Source organism: Thamnophis elegans, chromosome Z, assembly GCF_009769535.1.
Source record: "Thamnophis elegans isolate rThaEle1 chromosome Z, rThaEle1.pri, whole genome shotgun sequence".
Taxonomy (NCBI): domain Eukaryota; kingdom Metazoa; phylum Chordata; class Lepidosauria; order Squamata; family Colubridae; genus Thamnophis; species Thamnophis elegans.
Window position 1 is genome coordinate 83,161,334 of NC_045558.1, and position 14,365 is coordinate 83,175,698.

Sequence of the window (14,365 nt, forward strand, 5' to 3'; positions counted from 1 at the left end):
TTTGAAACATTTGCAGATTTTAAAATGTACAAAAGTTCTTGGCCCTTTATGAAGTGATAACTACTTTTTGCTGAAAAAAACAGGCTGTTTTCTAGGAAATGCTTTCCTCTTAACCCTCTACTCCCTACCTTGAAAGTACTTCTTTTCCTCCCTGCCTTCTTGCCCTTCGGATGACTGGCCACTGCTGGGGTTTTGAGGTAAGTGTGCTGATCTGGGCATTCTACTCCACTTTGCTGCTGCGCAGCTGTTCCTCTGCGCTGCTCTCAGCCATTGCTGTGGGCACTCCGGTATATATATATATTCTCATATATATTCATACACGTGCACACTGTCATACACATATAATCATATATTTCATATATATTCATACATATATAATCATATATATGTCATACATTCATACACATATAATGTGATAGGAAATTTGTTGCAAAGTAATACATTGTTTATTGAGTTTATTTTAAATGATAATGATAAAATATATTTGATTGGACAACATCCATAGAAGTTATTAAAAGAACAAATAAAAATACTGAAACCACAACAGCTGAAATGTGTTTCATAGAAAGATATATTGAAATGTAGCAAGGAAAAAATAATAAACAAAATAGAGATGGGTTGTGTGTCTGAAGACTATCCTTAAACATGACCAGAATACATATTGATGAGTAAACAATAGCTAACATGCAACACTTCCACAAAATTCTGCTAAAACTAAAATTTTGAACACTTGAATAACTGTTCCAAAAACAAGAGCAAACTTTTTGCTCACAGAGCAATTCATTATCTTAGTTACTTAAAAGAGCTTCATTCTGCAAGGACCATATTCTTTGACTGTAGTTTATCCATTTCTTGACCAATATTTCCTTCCACTGTATCACACTGCGCAAGAAAAGCCTGAAAACAAAAATAAAGACAAGCAATATTTGTCAAAATGTTATATTCTTACTACATTTCTAAGATAAAAATGACAGTTTAATTATTTTAGTTTAGTTTATTATACACCGAACATCAGAGATGATACTATTAGAGCATCTTCTTCCATATCTTTATTATACAGTTTTCTTCCTCCCTTTCATTTCCCCCACCCCCACCCCTAGTGTAGCTCCCTTCATTTAACAAAGTAACTGGTTGACAAACTCCACTCAACATGTAGCCCTTAATGGAACCACATCTACATAGAGGGAAGTAAGCAGTGGGGTACCCAAGGTTGCATTTTAGACCCAAGACTCTTCAATATATTCATAAATAATTTAAATGAGGGATTAGAGGAAAACTATCACATTTGTAGATGACACTAAACTGGCAGGAATAGCCAATATCACAGAATATAGACTTAAGATCCAGATGGATTTCTATAGACTTGAACACTGTATGTTATCTAATAAAATAAAATTCAATAGAGAGAAAAGTAAAGTTTTACACTTAAGAAAAAACAAAATGTATAAGTACAGATTAGGTGAATCCTGCCTCATAGCAGTAATTTTGAGTGGAATCTTGTAGTCCTTGGGGACAATCACTTAAATATGAGGCAGCAATGTGCGACAGCCACCAAAAAAGCCAATACAATCCTAAATTGCATTAACAGAAGAACATGATCATTATGTGAAGTATTAGTATCACTTCATAAAGCTTTAGTAAGATCGGATTTAGAATACTGCATCTAGTTTTGATCACCATATTATCAAAAAGATGTTGAGCATTCTGGATAGAATGCAGAGAAGAGAAACAAAGGGTCTGGAGGCTAAAACATATGAAAAACAGTTGCAGGAAATGAATATGTAGTCTGGTGAAAAGGACCAGGAGTGATATGATAGCAGTGTTCCAATGTATAAGGGGCTGTCACAAAGAAGAGAGAGTCAATCTAATTTTTAAAGCACCAGAAGGCAAGGCAAGAAACAATGGATGGAAATGAATCAAAGAGAAAAACAACCTAGAACAATGATGGCTAACCTTTTTCTAAAGGTGTGCCAAAACTGTGTGGGCACGCTATCGCGTGCACACACGTGCCCACCCACCTGCTCATGAGCAACCCCACTATGCATGCATGAGCAACCCCCAGTTCAGAAATGTTGGGCCTTTTTTTGCCCTCCCGAGGTTCCAGAGGCTTTTCTGAAGCCTGGGGAGGGCGAAATATGGCTCAACGGGCAAATTTGTTCCTGAACTTCTGGTTGGGCCATTTTTTTGTACTCCCCAAGCTTCAGGAAAGCCTCCGGAACCTGGGGAGGGCGAAAAACATGCCCAATGGGCCAACTGGAAGTTAGTTCCCAAACTTCTGGTTGGGCCATTGGGCCTGTTTTTCACCCTATCTAGGCTCTGGAGGCTTTCCTGAAGCCTTCACAATGGCCTCCCCTGGCCCTCTGGAAGGCCGAAAATCAGCTGGCCAATGTGCGCGTGCACACCATAGCCAAGGGATGCCGTGCCAGCAAATATGGCTCCGTATGCCACCTGGGGCACGTATGCCATAGGTTCGCCATCCAGGACCTAGAACTAAGGGAAAAATTCCTAAGAGTGAGAGCAATTAACCAGTGGAATGGCTTGTCTTCAGAAGTTGTGGGTCGCTTAGTCACTGGAGACTTTTAAGAGTCCAGGCAGTTTTCTGGAATGATATATAGTCTCCTTCTTGAGCAGGGACTAGAAGACCTCCAATGTCCCTTCCAATTCTATTATTCTGTTTTTCATTTATCCTATTTACATCCTATTATCTTTTGTTTTGTTGCTTTTTTGGAAAGAAAGATGGAATTGTACAGGTCTGTTTTTCTTTATGAAAGAATGGTGGCATATGCACATGGAAATAATTTTATAAATTATTGATTATTTATTTTATCAATAATTGATTTTAATTGTTAATTAATTCAATTAATAATCATAATCCTTTTTGAAGATGGTTTCTGGAACAAATGTACAAGCACACAAGCTTACACACACAAAGGTATTCAATTCTTACCTATTATTACATAAGAATACATAAGTTGTATTAAAAAGGTCTATGTAATCAATGTCATTTATTGTAATACAAAAATTTGCAAATATTAAATTCTGTGTTCAATTATTTTTTATTCTTCAAATATGAATGTGTATTTAACTGTCATGAAATAATAAAGATAAGTACTTGCTGGATAGGCTTCGGGAACTGGGAGGAACTGTTTGCAGTCGTTGTTCTCTTGTCTCTGCAGCTGTTTCCAGGAGGTGTTAGTGGAGGAAGAGAGAACTAGACCTAGGTGGAATGCTGCAAGGTTCTGATCACTCATCTTTAAATATTATGTGAAATGGCTGAGTGAGGTCATTTGATGGCATGGGATGCAGTATCATCAGTACCCTCTACTTACTCAGTCACTGTATTGTTTGCTGGTCTTTTATTTCCTTGATTTGGACTGATTGATTGATACAACTTCATCCTGGGCCAAGGATGTGATGCTATTTCAGTGCTGACTCAGTAAAATTGTAGCTGTGAAGGCTTGGGTGGAAATGAACTTTCTTATTCAATCCTACAGTCTTGTTATATAAGTGAAAAAGGATTCTGTGCTGGAAATCTGTCAGCCTCCCAAGTACACCAGACAGGAAATAAGACTTGATGAGCTAAATCTATTTTAAAGCTACACCGTATCTTGCAACTCTGAAGGTACAAGTCTCTCAACACCACTTTTAACTATTTACGATTTCTGATTTCTAATCTCTGCTTTACATGCAATACACTCTAACTTTATTATAAACTTACCTGAACTTTTTTCACTAGCCCTTTCTTTTTTTGTTTACTATCATTAAAGTTGTCTGGTAGAATCTGAGAAGAATAAAAATAAATATAATTAAAATTGTCTGGTACAATCTGAAAAGAATAAATCTTGGATGAGAAGTGAAATGCCTTTAAGGAAAAGTCCAGTTGCCTCTTGGAAAAGTACTTTTGGGACAACCATGACCTGGATGACTGAGAATCTCCATAGACATCTTGGAGCCCTTGTTATTTAAGAAGTAAATTGACTCCCATTATTAACAGTTGAATTCTGGTAGACGAATAATGGTTTCAAAAGTTTGCCAACAAGGGAAAAATAAATTCCCTGCTCCCACTTTGTCTGCTGAAGAGAAATATTAACAAATATATGTATAATGAAGGCTTTAAAGAAGCTGTCAATAAACTGCTGATAAATATTGCTTAATTAGAAATAATTATTCTCTTTCCAAATCCTATCAATATTCTTATTTTAAGCTTTCTTATTTGGAACTTTTGGTGTTTTGGAATCTCTTCAGGATTTATAAAAGCATTCAGCTAATGTCAACACAATACTGCTGAACATATTTCATAAATATATGAAAATTAAAGATAATTACATGAGGCACGGATTTGAAAACAAATAAAAGCACTAAACAAATAGTTTAGAAACAAGATCTCAAAATATTAATAGCCACTTAAATATCTTTATGAAGGCATTTTTCAATGAGCTTTTTTCACAAAATAGATACTATCAGGAAATTAATTCCATATAATGTAGGGTTTTGCTTTAATTTAAAACTGAAGTCGTGCTTAATGAAATTCCTTTTATCAACAACTCACAATAGTAATTTGCAGCTCCCTGGATTATGCAGTGGGGCAAAAAAGTATTTAGTCAGCCACCAATTGTGCAAGTTCTCCCACTTAAAAAGATGAGAGAGGCCTGTAATTGACATCATAGGTAGACCTCAACTATGAGAGACAAAATGAGAAAACAAATCCAGACAATCGCATTGTCTGGTTTGGAAAGAATTTATTTGCAAATTATGGTGGAAAATAAGTATTTGGTCAATATCAAAAGTTCATCTCAATACTTTGTTATATATCCTTTGTTGGCAATGACAGAGGTCAAACGTTGTCTGTAAGTCTTCACAAGGTTGGCACAGACTGTTGCTGGTATGTTGGCCCATTCCTCCATGCAGATCTCCTCTAGAGCAGTGATGTTTTGGGGCTATCGCTGGGCAACCCGGACTTTCAACTCCCTCCAAAGGTTTTCTATGGGGTTGAGATCTGGAAACTGGTTAGGCCACTCCAGGACCTTGAAATGCTTACGAAGCCACTCCTTCGTTGCCTGGGTGGTGTGTTTGGGATCATTGTCCTGCTGAAAGACCCAGCCACGTTTCATCTTCAATGCCCTTGCTGCTGGAAGGAGGTTTGCACTCAAAATCTCATGATACATGAGATTCATTCTTTCCTGTATATGGATCAGTCGTCCTGGTCCCTTTGCAGAGAAACAGCCCCAAAGCATAATGTTGCTACCCCTGTGCTTCACAGTAAGAATGGTGTTCTTTGGATGCAACTCAGCATTCTCTCTCCTCCAAACACGACGAATTGTCTTTCTACCAAACAGTTCTACTTTGGTTTCATCTAACCATATGACATTCTCCCAATCCTCTTCTGGATCATCCAAATGTTCTCTAGCAAACTTCAGACAGACCCGGACATGTACTGGCTTAAGCAGGGGTGTACGTCTGGCACTGCAGGATCTGAGTCCCTGGCGGTGTAGTGTGTTATTGATGGTAGCCTTTGTTACTTTGGTCCCAGCTCTCTGCAGGTCATTCACTAGGTCCCCCCGTGTGGTTCTCGGATTTTTGCTCCCCATTCTTGTGATCATTTTGACCCCACAGGGTGAGATCTTGCATGGAGCCCAAGATCGAGGGAGATTATCAGTGGTCTTGTATGTCTTCCATTTTCTAATTATTGCTCCCACAGTTGATTTCTTCACACTAAGCTGCTTGCCTATTGCAAATTCAGTCTTCCCAGCCTGGTGCAGGTCTACAATTTTGTTTCTGGTGTCCTTTAACAGCTCTTTAGTCTTCACCATAGTGGAGTTTGGAGTGTGACTGTTTGAGGTTGTGGACAGGTGTCTTTTATACTGCTAACAAGTTCAAACAGGTGCCATTAATACAGGTAATGAGTAGAGGACAGAGGAGCCTTTTAAAGAAGTTACAGGTCTGTGAGAGCCAGAAATCTTGCTTGTTTGTAGGTGACCAAATTCTTATTTTCCACCATAATTTGCAAATAAATTCTTTCCAAATCAGACAATGTGATTGTCTGGATTTGTTTTCTCATTTTGTCCTTCATAGTTGAGGTCTACCTATGATGTCAATTACAAGCCTCTCTCATCTTTTTAAGTGGGAGAATTTGCACAATTGGTGGCTGACTAAATAATTTTTTGCCCCACTGTATATTCTTTGGAAAACACTGAAATAATTATGTTTCCTGCTCTGCCTCCTCAGATAATTAACAATTCAGTTAGATTTGGTTCTTCCAGGAAAAAATAGTAGACTAAAGCTAGCTCTACAAAAATGAAGACATAGCCTTAGTAGTAGCCTCTCCTATCATGAAATCCTTGTGACTATCTATAATCTATTTTGACCAAGTCTAAGCTATGTGTTTAACTACGTACATAGTTTTCCTCAAAATCAAGAATTCTTTTGATGTTTCACTTCATTTATCGTTTGATCTAAACTATTCTTCACTTTATGCCTTTCTTTATTCTCTGAAGTAAAAAGTTATTCATAGGACAGGTCAGGAATCTCCTAGAAGGGGTATAATTAACTTTGTTCCCAGTCGATATATTAGTTTAATGAAAATCACTATCACTTCCGTTCCATTGAAAGATCTGCAATTTGTTTCTTGGAAAATATCATTTACAGTTTTGTTTTGGATAGATAAGTGAGGTTATATACCAACATGATATTTAAAGCATTCTTCTATTTAAGAATGTTCATTTTTCATTTTAACTAAGATACTCTCTACAGTATTGCCAAGGTTTTTGTGTAGGTATTTTTAAACAAATAGTTAATTCTTTCTCCTTTCTATTGCTTCTGTTTCTTTTGCACACTGTTTCCTTTAATCGTTATTTTCTAATTAAGTATTTTTCCTATAAGACTGCAAGATCCTAAACCCTCATTAGTAATCTGAGTCTAATCAAAATAGAAGAATTAAAATTAGCTGGGAGTCCCCAATTCTCAGCTTGGAAAGATTGATCCTATCATCTTAAGTTTCAAATATTATCAAAAGAAAAACTAGGACATAACTGTAAATGCATGTTCAATTTTTTTATGCAAACATTTTTTATTAGGTTATAAAGTATTATAAAATGCAAAATACAAAAGTAAATAAAAGAGCAGTGAGAGGAGAGGGGAAAGGGGAGAAGTGACGAAAGGTACGGAAAAGAAAAGAAAAAGAAGCACTGACTTCCGACTCTGTTGCAGTAGAATAGGGCATTAAAATCAAATCACAGCTTTTTGTTTTTCCATAATATGAACAACTCATTTCTATAAAGATCTATCAATCTAATCTGTAAAACCCAAAGTCAAAGTTACATCCACATCAAGAACGGAATTAAGAAGCAGTTTCCATGTGGAAACAAAAGTACTTATGTTCTTTTCTGTAATCAGAGTAGGGGCGGGGGGAGAGGATGGTTCCACGCAAGCAGCCAGCAAGCAGGCACACGCAGTTCCATTTGCATGTATGGCTGGCGTGCATGCTGCTGGTTGTGTAAATGGAGCATGTGCACACTCATCCCTTGCTCGTGCAAATGGAAATGCGTGCACATGCACAGACTCAGCCATCATTTCTGTGGCATGGTTCCAAACGGCTCATTGCCAAGTAGTGGGCCACAGCCCAGTATTTGTGAACCCCCAATCTAGAGACCTACAACAGGATCTCATGGTCAGAAATCTTCAGATTAAAGGAAGCAAAAGAGGACTGGAAATTTGACAGTAAGACAGTTGAAATGACATGAGATAGGGGCAGCTTTGAAAACAATTATGGACACATAGGAATCTTCTGACTGAACTAAGATAAAAAGGACAAGTATGAGAAATGAAGGAGGGAGATAATTATCAAGGTGTTTTACCATCAGGCAGCTAACTTAAAGAACAATGCAAAAAAAGCTTGCACTTGCAAATGAGGCTAAAAGCAGTATTTCTTATTTCTTTTTTGCTTAGGTCAATAGTAAGAAGAAAACAGCAGGATGGACTTGCTGCTGGTTGGCATGGCATGGTATTGAGATATGGTAAGGTACTGACTACTGAGAGACAGAGTTCATCTCCTATTTTGCTTCAGTCTTCTCCTCAAAAGAGATGTATTTAAATGGAATGAGGAAGAACAACTGGCAAAAAAGGAATAGATATGAAACATCAGTTTATATGTAGTCCTTGATTTAGGACCATAATTGAGCACAAACTTTCCATTACTAAGCAAGACAGTTGTTAAGTGAGTTTTCTCCCCTATTATGATTTTTCTTGGCACTGTTCTTAATTGAACTATTGTTGTTGTTAAATTAGCAACACAGTTAAGAGAATCTGGCTTCCTCATTGTCTTTGCTTGTCAGAAGGTTTTAAAACATGATCATGATGTTATATACAAAATCTACGAAAACATTTGTGTGTGTGTGTGTATAAGTGTGTATGTATGTATGTATATATGTATGTGTGTGTGTGTGTGTATATATATATATATATATACAAATACATATACATATATACATATATACATACATACATACATACATACATACATACATACATACATACATATGTTGTATTTGTAAATGTAATAAAGGCAACATTGGGTTTCTGTCTGGAGGGTCTCTTGTGACGAGCCGGTGGACAGAGAATGGAAGCAGTTAGCTTCCTCCCATAATTGCGCATACCAGGGGTTGTGACACTAAATATATATCTCTATCTCTATCTCTATCTCTATCTCTATCTCTATCTCTATCTCTATCTCTATCTCTCTCTCTCTCTCTATCTATCTATCTATCTATCTATCTATCTATCTATCTATCTATCTATCTATCTATCTATCTATCTATATATATATATATATATATATATATATATATATATATATATATATGTTGTATTTGTGCTGATAAATAAATAAAGGGAGGGGATATATATGTATGTATTTAGTGTCACAACCCCTGGTATGCCCAAATATGGGAGGAAGTCTACTGCTTCCATTCTCTGTCTATCGGCTCGTCACAAGACACCATCAGGACAGAAACCCAATATTTTTACTGTTGCCTTTGTTACATTTGTGTTGTATTTGTGCTGATAAATAAATAAAGGGAGACTAGTATAGATCTATATCAAGCTATTTAGCTCCCATCAGCTAGCCATACCCTTACTGGGATTAGAACCTGTCCCGTATTAGATCTTAGGCAAATGTGTTAACCACTAAGCCACAAGGTTCTCCTCCTTCTCCTCCTGGCTCAGCTGATAAAGGAGGAAAACCTTGTGGCTTAGTGGTTAACACATCTGCCTAAAATGTAGTACAGCAGAGGTTCTAATCCCAGTAAGGGTATGGCTAGCTGATGAGAGCTAAATAGCTTGAAATAAATCTATACTAGTCTCCCTTTATTTATTTATCAGCACAAATACAACACACACACACACACACACAAACACACATTTTTATATATGTTTCAGTGAGGTCTCACTCGCCATCTTCAGTTAAAGAACTGTATATATCTCCAAGTACCCGCATTTTGATCATGTGACCCATGACAATGCTGCAACAGTAGTAAGTGTGAAGAACATTCATAAATAACTTTTTTCAGTGCCATTTTAACTTTGAATGGTTAGTAAACTTCTAATCCAACCCCCAGCTCAAGCAGGATACTACATCATTTCAGACATATGGCTGTTTTGAAAGAGTTTGCAGATACCAATCAGTGGTGGGTTGCTCTTACTGCAGCTACTAGTACGCTGATCGCGGCTTGATGTGCACTGCGCACACACCTGATGTGCGCTGCACATGCATGCGCAATCCACTGCCCCTACAACAACCAACTGCTTGTTGGGGCTCCCGCAGGCAACGCACACTGTGCGTGCATGCGCACTTTGCTGTTTGCCATAAAAACAGCTAGAGAGTGCAGCCAAGCAAGCCACTGTACCAGTACACTCTCAGCTGCTCCCGGCCACTCCTGGTACTGCTGTACCGGGCCATACCTGCAGCCATTCACCTCTAATACCAATATACCTTTCTGTGATCTCTACAATCATGGAGTACTTGCATAATGCCAGAGGACTGAAGAAGTACAAATTTATACCTATCTTCAAAGGGGGGGGGAAAGGAAAAAAATATAGACTGGTGAACTTAATATCAACAAACAAATTATTTGTATTTTGCAAATTATTTTGAAAAGAATGCATTGTTTGGCAGAAACCCGCATGTGCTTCTGCCATGAATGATTTTGAATAAAACATTCAAAACCAACCAGATCTCCTTTTTTTGATTAAAAAATACCCAAGATGGATAGAATGAACTTGGAAAACAATCTCCCATTATTTTCCAATATTCTCAAAATGCGGACGGGACTACATTATCTTTAAATAAACCCAGAGCTAGTTGAGTGACTGTATTTTTTGATTGTACATCAGTGGCTCTTTATTAAGAGAGAAATGTCAGGTATGATATCACATGACCTTGTTCTAGGTATTGTGTTCTTAAATATATTTATAAATTTCAGATATGAGAGTGTTAGAAAGTATGATAACTAAATTTGCAATAACAGAAAGGGCAGCAAAGAGAACATTAGCAAGATTCATGAGATCTTGATAAGCTGGAACATTGAATAAACACTACCAAGTTGAATTTTATTTGGGTAGTAAAAATTAAAGACATGACATGTATACGAATCTCGATGCCTTGGTAGATCATAAGCTGGATATAACAGTGCTTTTTTATACTAAGCTCATCTTGCTTATTTTCACATTTTCTGAGAATTAGCATATAGACAGCAAAGGTCAATTGACATGGCAATGTGCTAAATGCCTTCTGATCTCATTCAAGTTCATTATTAGTTTCCTATTTTCTAACTTCACTGTATTTTTAGTAAGAACTACAGATCCTCAAAGTACAACAGATCATGATTATTCAAAGTTATAACACATGCTCTAAGATTACATACAACTCTGTTTCAAGATTGATGGCTGCAGTGCCTCTTTGATCATTTACATTATGACTGACCATTGGGACACTGCACCTCTCTTCCCTCATCCTACTCCACAGGACCCCACAGCACTTAGACTTGTTCCCCACATGCACATTACCATGTGCACATCATTTGAAGCTCTACGGACCTCATGTTAGGGAAGAACAGATGACCATATGGCCCTGGGTCATGCAGCGGCAACCCAAACATGGCTGCCATTCTCTCACCTGTTTGTGGGCGGGGACAAAATGGTAGTCGCCAGACAAACTATTTTGTTTTGCTACCTTAATGAGGTCTGCACAGTGCTGCAGAAGTTTCTGATTGCTTCATGATGCTATGCAGATCTTGTTAAGACAAAAATACAAAGCAGCTTATCCCCAGGCTACGTGATAGTGATTTGAAAGTGACCACCATTTTCTGGGTGGAACAAATAGTGGTCACTTCCATGCAGCCAGGAATGAAGTATTCCATTTTGCTGCCTTTATTAAATCTATATAACAGTGCATAAGTTTCTGAAAGCTGCATAAAGTTGCAGAGCTATGCAAACCAGGTTGTAGCAGTGAAATTGATTGCTTTATTATGTGGCCACATGGGGCGATTCTAGAAACAGTGGCAACACCAAAATGTAATTCAACCACTGGAAACATGACAGCTGCTTTTAAAATCATTCCATGCTGATGCATAATCAAGTAATCTGTTCCAGTCCTCTGGAAGGCCTCGGAACTCTTCAAAGGTGAGGAGGAAGGTGGGGTGGAAATCAGGCCTAAAACCTGGGTGGCCCAGTAGTAATGGGAAAAGATCTCTGGGAAGGGTAAAAGTGGAGCATGGGACATCCTGGATAGTGGGGAAGCTTTGGGAGGATCAGGGCAAATGATTCTGGACCTTTGTTAGGTCTCCAAGAGTCGCCCCTGAGCCACCCTCTGCTCCATTTACAACATTGTTGCAACAATTCTTGCTAAGAATTCACAAAAGGAAATGAATGTCTTAAATTTAAATAAAGGGGCTATTTGCAGGTCTAGGTTTTAGGATTAAAATTATTTACCTCTGTTCTGAGAATGTTTTACAATTGACATGGGAATCTTCAAATATATTTTGTTTGACATCAGGGCTAGATTCTTTTAGCTAACTATTTTGTCTAATGTTCAGAAAGAACTATAAGGATTAAATTGGTCCTTTAAATATATATATAGACTCCAGGAGTGGGTTGCTTTATTGCTGGTTCGGTGCGCACAAAGATTTTCACTGCCAATTCTGCCCCCCTCCCCCAGGAGAATTAAATGTGCCTTTGGCGCTTCTAGCCTCTGGTGCACTGTTGCCACACGCCTGATGAGGAGAGGCAGAGGAGGCATTGGCAGGAGTGCGGTTGGAAAGCAGCGGTGGTATAGTGGGTGCTGAGATCTGCAGTGTCACATTCGCCAGTTTTGGGTGGCGAGGGAAGAGGTGACAGAAAGGCTTTGCAGTAGCATTTGCATTGGGTGGGGGGATGACAGAGAGGCTTTGTCAGCAGTGTTTAGATAGCATGGGAGGAGTTTTGACGGCAGCTTCTGGATAGGGTGATGAGGGAGTGCCAGAGACTTTTTGCTAGCAGTTGTATCACTACAATTTGGGGATTAAATTCGCACACAACTGTGGACAAAGTGTGGTGGATCAGCCATGCTGGAAAATGCAGGGTCCATTGGCAGTGAAGTATTGTCCCAAACCCTTTATTTGTGCCCATCTTGCAATTTGAGGTGACACTGAGCAGCTTGTTGTGGTCCACCAGCAGTTGCACAGTGAAGAGGTTGGGGAGGAGCAGGGGCCAGTCCTGAGAGCTGAAGAAAGCTCAGACGAGGACTCTGCATCGGAGACAGAGAGGGAACTAGATAGCAGCAAGGCAGAGGAACAGCTGGAGCCTGTTGCCAGTGTGCGCATGTGCAGAGCTGCCAGAAGACAAGAACAACTTAGAAAGCAGGGTCAACTCAAGAGTAAAGCCACATCTTGGAGGTGATTGGCCCCTCCCATAGGAAACAAAAGAGGAACGGGGAGTGGGCTTTTGCAGGAAATAATTCGTTCAACTGTCTGGAATTCTGTTTGTGAGAGACTCTGTGCCATGGTTTATTTTGCTCTCTGGGTGGACACTAATTATCTGGCAGCACTCCTCATGAGATAAGGTGTATGGATAAACATTCCTCTGAAAGACTGATAAGCCTTGCTGACTCTGAATGAAAGTAATTCGCAGTTGGGTAAATAAAAGTTGGGACTGAGACTTTGCTTTTGCTTCTGAGGAAGCCTGGGTCAGAACACATCTTATAGTAAGATAAAATACACAACTATCCAAACAATTATGAAAAGAGATTAAAATTAGAAAAATTAAAACAAACTAAAAACATAAGCTTGAAGGTGAGGGTCTTCTTTGTTAATGCACCAATCACCTCCAGCCAACAGCTTCTCCCTCATGACCCCATGCCATCCAGCATAGGCTTTTTCTGAAGGCTAAAAGAGAGGCGGGGGTAAGAAGTTCCAAAGGGCGAAAGGCATGGCAGAAAAGGTTCTTCTCCTGGATCACACCAACCGAAATTCCTTGGCTGATGGAATTTCAGTAGGCCCTTTTCACCAGCATGAGTGGAGTGGGCTGATCCTATGATGAAAAGACAGTTCCATAGAAATCTGAGAGCCATGCCATAAAGGGTTTTAAAGATAGTAAACAACACCTTGAATTGCATTTGCAAACACATTGGCAGCCAATGCAGCTCACATAACAGTGGTGTTACATACAGGTGAAACTCGAAAAGTTAGAATATCGTGCAAAAGTTCATTTATTTCAGTAATGAACTTAAAGAGTGAAACTAATATATGAGATAGACTCATTACATGAAAAGCAAGATAGTTCAAGCTGTGATTTGTCATAATTGTGATGATTATGGCTTACAGCTCATGAAAACCCCAAATCCACAATCTCAGAAAATTAGAATTTTACATGCAATCAATAAAACAAGGATTGTACATAGAACAATATCGACCTCTGAAAAGTATAAGTATGCATATATACTCAGTACTTGGTTTGGACCCCTTTTGCAGCAATTACTGCCTCACTGCGGCATGGCATGGAAGCTATCAGTCTGTGGCACTGCTGAGGTGTTATGGAAGACCAGGATGCTTCAATAGCAGCCTTCAGCTCTTCTGCATTGTTCGGTCTCATGTCTCTCATCTTTCTCTTGGCAATGCCCCATAGATTCTTTATGGGGTTCAGGTCAGGCGAGTTTGCTGGCCAATCAAGCACAGTAATCCCATGGTCACTGAACCAGGTTTTGGTGTTTTTGGCAGTGTGGGCAGGTGCCAAGTCCTGCTGGAAAATGAAGTCAGCATCCCCATAAAGCTCGTCTGCGGAAGGAAGCATGAAGTGCTCCAAAATCTCCTGGTAGACAGGTGCGTTTACCCTGGACTTA

At 38.8% G+C, this 14,365-nt stretch overlaps 1 protein-coding gene across 1 annotated transcript in view; it reads right to left on the reverse strand.

Moving 5' to 3' along the window:
- Positions 1 to 404: 404 nt before the first annotated feature.
- The window catches only part of BAG1 (BAG cochaperone 1), a 38,337-nt gene continuing 24,376 nt past the window's right edge, over positions 405 to 14,365 (reverse strand). Inside the window, exons 6-7 of the mRNA XM_032237039.1 lie at positions 3,719 to 3,781; positions 405 to 897 (exon numbers count right to left, since the gene is read on the reverse strand). Of these exons, the coding sequence (XP_032092930.1) occupies positions 808 to 897; positions 3,719 to 3,781 (153 nt within the window). The 3' untranslated portion in view covers positions 405 to 807. The remainder of the gene's footprint in view (positions 898 to 3,718; positions 3,782 to 14,365) is intronic.